Source organism: Rattus rattus, chromosome 14, assembly GCF_011064425.1.
Source record: "Rattus rattus isolate New Zealand chromosome 14, Rrattus_CSIRO_v1, whole genome shotgun sequence".
Classification (NCBI taxonomy): Eukaryota; Metazoa; Chordata; class Mammalia; order Rodentia; family Muridae; genus Rattus; species Rattus rattus.
In genome coordinates this window covers 57040771-57046770 of record NC_046167.1, presented here as the reverse complement: position 1 = coordinate 57046770, position 6000 = coordinate 57040771, and the positions used below count along the sequence as shown (strand labels likewise).

At 42.9% G+C, this 6000-nt stretch overlaps 1 protein-coding gene across 4 annotated transcripts in view; it reads left to right on the top strand.

Moving 5' to 3' along the window:
* Nucleotides 1–6000, top strand: part of Cage1 (cancer antigen 1) — a 38480-nt gene that overhangs the window by 32027 nt on the left and 453 nt on the right. For all 4 annotated transcript variants that reach the window (XM_032885068.1, XM_032885069.1, XM_032885067.1 and 1 more), the window contains 2 exons: nucleotides 414–484; nucleotides 4510–4578. In XM_032885068.1, the coding sequence (XP_032740959.1) occupies nucleotides 414–484; nucleotides 4510–4578 (140 nt within the window). The remainder of the gene's footprint in view (nucleotides 1–413; nucleotides 485–4509; nucleotides 4579–6000) is intronic.

Genomic DNA, 6000 nt, shown 5'->3' with positions numbered 1-6000 from the left:
TTTTACTTTGCTTTTTTGTTTTCATTTTGGTTTTCTGAGACAATGTCTCCATATGTGGCTCAGTCTGGCCTTGGAATCCCAAATTCTAGTGCCTCAGCCTCCCAAGTGCTGAAACTGCAGGCCTGAGCCCACCAGGGCTGCATTAACTTAATACGCCACCATCCCTCCCTGGCCCTGTATGTGTGGCAGACAGTGAGTTTCTGGGACTCCCATCTCCAGCATGATGAGTGGGTTTAACTCTATTGTTATTCATATATTTGATATCAAAAATAGAAAAAGGACATTTTGTCTGTTGTAAAATTTTTATTTACTGTCGTCAAATAATTAAACTTCAACTTGTAAAGACTTTTAAAAGGAGAAAATAAAATTAAATGCAAATACTCATATTTATAAAAAATATTTATTTTCTCAAGGTAACATCATATGAAGAAATTATCAAATGTGCTGATCAAAGACTTGAGATATCCCATTCCCAGATTGCACAGTAAGTTAAACTAATTTTTAAATTTTTTGAATATTTGATGATGTTTTGTTTGATTTTTCTGACTTCTATGATTTTTTTCCTCTGGCTCTTAGAAATAGGATAACAGCGTGTGTCCTTTAGGATAGACTAAAACCATGTCCCCAGCCTGGTTCAGAATAAGTTATTACTTCTTTCCTCTGTGGGACACTCGGAGTCAGAACATAGCATGGCTTCTGACAGACTGCTTGCTTACTTGTCGTATGCAGTTTTCAAAGGTTTACAGCTTTTCTGAGAATTTTGGTATACAAACGAACCTCTTAAAAGGTACCACCAGTGTATATTTAATCCAAAGAAAAAGTGTCTTGGGCAATTTGAGACTTACAATCTTGGATTTCATTTATTTTTTTTAAAGTCTTCATTGGCCTTGGGGAACCTGACTGCTAGGCTGTGAGGTATATTCCTGTCTTCCCTGCGGTCCGGTCACAGGAAAAGCTCTTATAAAAGGACCATGACCCTACCCCCCTTCGCTCCCCCACACCCCCGTGGGTGGTAGGACTTCTGTGAGGACTGCTCACCCCCAGAGGAGACACAGAGTTCAAAGGCTTTACTCTCTTCAGTGGTCTTCACTGTGTTGCACCAGCCCCAGCTCTATCCTCCTCCTCTGGGTGGAACTACCACCCTGCCAGTGCCCACAGTGGATCCGTAGAGCAGACCTGGGCTTGTTGGCGCTGCTTCCACTAATCCTTCCCGTCTGGTGGACAGACAGCCACCACGCAGCACACTCCTGGGGACTCATGGGCAAATTGGTACTGAGAGCCCCAATATCTAGCTTGGCAGTTCAGTCAGTCATCAACTTTGCCAAATGCCACCCTGTGCCCCAGAATTAAGCAGGCTGTGTCCTCTGCACAGTTGAGAGCAGGACCACAGCTCAGCAGTGGGAACCCCACACAAGACTTCCCCCGCAGTGACAGCTTTGTAGCAGGGTTACTCCCACATGGCAAAGAGGAACTGCTGGGCACCAGCAACTGTTGCTTGGCAAACCTTCCAGAGAGCCACCCCACAGCTACCCTTTGCCTGCCAGAGAGTCACCGGCCCAACACTCCACTCTCCGGGGTTCATGAGACCTGGTTCTGCCTGTCAGAGGATCCCCTGACCAGAGTGGGAGAAGAACAGCTCTCACACACGTAATTACCTGAGCATCTGCTTGCAACCCCCCACAAATGACAAACTTTACCACTGACAGAGGCAGTGGGTAGGTGTGCAGGCTCCAATGAACTGGCCTTGGCACTACGGCAATACACAGGACATGGACCTTCCAGTGTGACCCAGCCTTCTCCAGCTTCTCCATACAAATCCTGGGCAGCTAGGCATGTTGGTGTGTGTTTAATCCCAGCACTCAGGAATGCAGTGCAGATGGATCTTTGAGTTTGAGACCAAACTGATCTACAGATGGAGTTCCAGGACAGCCGGGGCTGCACAGAAATCCTGTCTCAAAACACCCAGACCAACCAAATCAACAAAAGTTATTTTGCAATCTCAAACAACAGAACTGCCAGGAAACAGTTCAACCTGTCTCCCCCCCATACACCAGCCTTTCACATCCTTCCCGAGAAGGGAGGGGCCTAGCCTGTTTGATTGTGAAAGGTAAAACATGGGGACAGGAATCTAGAAGGCAGAGATCAATAGATAGGACCAAGCGCCACTCTTATTCCCATTCCACATCCAAGCCGAACATCAGGATATACAAAATGCAGAGGTGGCTGGAAGTTTGGGGGATCAAAGTTTATGTCAGATCCGAGTTAGGGAGAGGGAAGACAAGAGCTCCCTTGTTTCTGTGATACAATGCAAATACAGAGATCACCCTGTGTGCTTGTCAGTTTTTAAAACGATTACCAATACTATCAATACTAGAAGCGTAAGAAATTCAGGCATATAAAATGTTCTAACATCCTAAATAATGGAACTAAATGTCAAGTCACAGTTCTAAGGATACGAAATGATCGACATTGTGACCTAAACCAAATAAACACATCTGTTCTACATCCTTACATTCCATTTGGGTTTTTGTTTTCTCAGTGTGTGTTTTATATATACACAGATGAGCCCCCACCCCCGTGTGTGTGTGTGTGTGTGTGTGTGTGTGTGTGTGTGTGTGTGTATGTGTGTGTGTGTGTGTGTAGGTCAGAGGACATGTTGACATCTGGGGAGTCCTTCCTCTGTGGGTTCTGGGGATTGAGCTCAGGGTGACATGTGTGTGGCAAGAGATCCAGCTCTCTGACGACATTCTGCCTACCTTTGGTGTTTCCTGAGCCCTGCCAGCCTGCTTTTTGACTTCCATTTACCTGGTAACATGACTTCCATCTGTCACATTCAGTCTGTGACTGGTTTTTGCCATTATGCATTTCCTAGAGACAAAAGAAACTAGGATCTTCCCTTTTACTCCAAGCAGCAATTCTGTGTCTTAATTGGTTAGTTGGGACTTTAAGCCACTCACACTTAGGGTTATTCCTGAGAGCTGTGCTGATTCCCGTGACTTGGTTGGTCGTTTCCTGGTTCACTGAATTGTTCTTGTCTGTCTCTCCTGTCCGTCTGAGGGGCTGTGGGTCTGCTGGGCTCCTTGTTCAGACTCGTCCTCCTCTCTATTTAAGGTTCCTTAAGAGTCCTTTGCAATGCTGGCTTGGTGGTCTTGAGTTGCTTTAGTGTGTGCTTGAAATATCCATATTTCTCTAACATTCTGGAAGACGGTTTTCTGGACATAACAAGCTTATTTGGAAGTTAATTTGCTTCTAGGACTTGAACTCTATCATTCCATTTTCTGGATTTCAGGCTTCCTTCGAGAGGTTTGATATATTGTGTTTACCTTTGATGAATCATTCTGTTCTTTTGCTAGTTAGAGTTTTGATGTGCTTGCCTTTGTAGGTGAGTTGGCCTTTTGTCCTTGTGGCTTTTAGTACTGTTTTGAACTTTTTTTTTTAGCATGCTGACTATGTGTCCTGAAGAGTCTATTAGAGATTCTAAAGGTCTCTTTTGCTTGGATCTCTGTCTCTGTCACTGTCTCTCTGTCTCTCTCTGTGTCTCTGTCTCTCTCTGCATCTCTGTCTCTCTCTGTGCCTCTGTCTCTCTCTGTGTCTCTGTCTCTGTCTGTCTCTGTCTCTGTCTTCTTCTCTTTCTGCATAAGAATAGAAACAGGCAAATCTCTAGCAGGCCAACAGAATGCTGTGACCATGCTGTGACACCGCCAAGCATTTTCCTGTGCTAACACAGTCCCAGATCAGGAGCTCTGTTAACGCACTACCCTAGGGCTATATTACAGTGCACACACTGTGCAAACAAACAAAAATAGCTAAATGGCATGCTATGCTATTACCTATTCTTTTTAAAAAATATTTATTTATTTATTGTATATGAGTACACTGTCACTGTCTTCATACACACCAGAAGAGGGCATCGGATCCCATTACAGATGGTTGTGAACCACCATGTGGTTGCTGGAAATTGAATCTGGAAGAGCAGTCAGTGCTCTTACCCACTGAGCATCTCTCCAGCCCAGGAAAAAGTTTTGAAAAGAAAGAAGATATGAAGGCAATTCAGAATACTTGGTTAATTTTTCTCTTTATAGGTTCCAGGACTAAAGATAAAAATGGCCAGAAAAATGCTAAGGTTCTATGATGGTTCGAATGAGAAAGACTCTCATAGGCTCATCTGTTTGAAGGCTTGGTTCACCTTTAGTGAAACTTAGTGGAACTGTTTGGGAAGGATTAGGTTTGGTCTTGTAGAAGATTTGGCCCTGTTGGAGAAAATATGTCACTGGGGGTGGAACCTACTGCTTCAGTGCTATGCCTGCCTGCTTCCTGCCCTGATGATAATGGACTCACCCTGTAAAACTGTAAACAAGCTACCAATTAAATGGTTATTTTGTAAAAGTTGCATTGGTCATGGTGTCTTTTCACAGTAATAGAACAGTAGCAACGTCTCCAAAGAATTTACGAGATGCTCATCTAGAAAAAGTCCATTTTTGTGTAAAATGCCGTTGTTTGTTTCTTTAGTTTGGAAGAAAGAAATAGACATTTGGAAGATTTAATCAGAATGCCCAGAGAGAAAGCCAGAGGGCTAAGGTAAGTTTTCCAATCTGTTTTAAAAAATGATGTCTTTAAAGTACATGTAGTAAATAATACATTTAATTTTCCTCCCCTTACATTTAAGATAAAAAGGTAAATATGAAGTATTTTATGCTTTCCTGGTAGAAAAAAGTTGCTTGATCAAACTTTTCTTGTAGGCCTTGCATAGCATCCCACATACGTAAAGCCCCCAGCTATCCTGGAGGCGAGCCTGCAAAGTTTAGCAAGATCCTGTGTAGTTCTGAGATGACGGGCACGTCCCACCTACCTCATTACTGTCAGGTTTCTGTGGAGCCTGGATTAGAAGGCCAGTCTGCCTGCCCTCTCAGAAGCTATAAGCAGGATTCTCCAAGGGTTATGAGCGAGGTGATTGTCTTCAATAAAAACACTTACCTCCTACATGCTTATGAAATGACTCTATTTGCATGAAACCTTGAACTCTGTTTTTAGAAGTCTCTGTCAGTCATGTAGCCCAGTGCTGTATGGTAGTGTATACACAAGCTTGTGGGTCGACTGTAAGAACAGTTGGGTCCCAGCTTCAGTGGTAACACATACTAAAGTTGAAAAGCTAGAAAAAATAACATAGCTATTTTATATGATCATCTTGCAAACACAAAAATCTTGCAAAAGCAGTTTAAATCTGCTCAGGAGTTTCAATTTCCAAAACAGCATGAATTTTTCTCTTTGAGTTGTAGAAACAAACCATGGGATTTATTTCTAAAATTATTTATTTTTATATAATTTTGCACATTTACCAGTCGAGACATTTGTTTACCTATCGCATTTCTTTTTTGCACTGAATTTGAGGCTTATCTATATGGATTTGTTGATTTTGAAACAAGGGAATGAGGTCACAAGGTGCTCCCAGCTGGTAAGCCCCTTTGTGTGAAAACTCTAGAGCCCTTGCAGGCTACATTTGTGAATAACTCTAAAGTCTTGGCCGACCTACTGACCTCAGTGTACCAGTCAGAAGTCCAGCCTGAGAATTCCTCTACATCTTTTTAAAAAGTGTTGTTCTGATCTATCCACTTGTCTCTGGCAGTGGGAACAGTTGAACTTTCAGAGTAAGAAGTACTCCCAGATGTCTTTTTAAAATATGTTTTTGGTTCATGTATATACGTGTCTGTCTATGGGTATGTACATGAGTGTAGGTGATCACAGAGGCCAGAGGCTTGGAACTGCAGTTACAGGCTCTGGTGAGCCACCTGACGTGGGTGCTGGGAACCAGACTTTGGTCCTCTGTAAGAATGGCAAGCCCTGTCAGCCACTCCGCCATCTCCACCCTCAGATGTCTAATTTTTGTTTCACATGTGCAAGAAGATTTTGTAGGTTTTATTTCAAAGATGAATCTTGACCTATATAAATTAGGAGCCCATTAAATACAAGGAGACTGTGGCACAGTATTTTATTCACATGCAT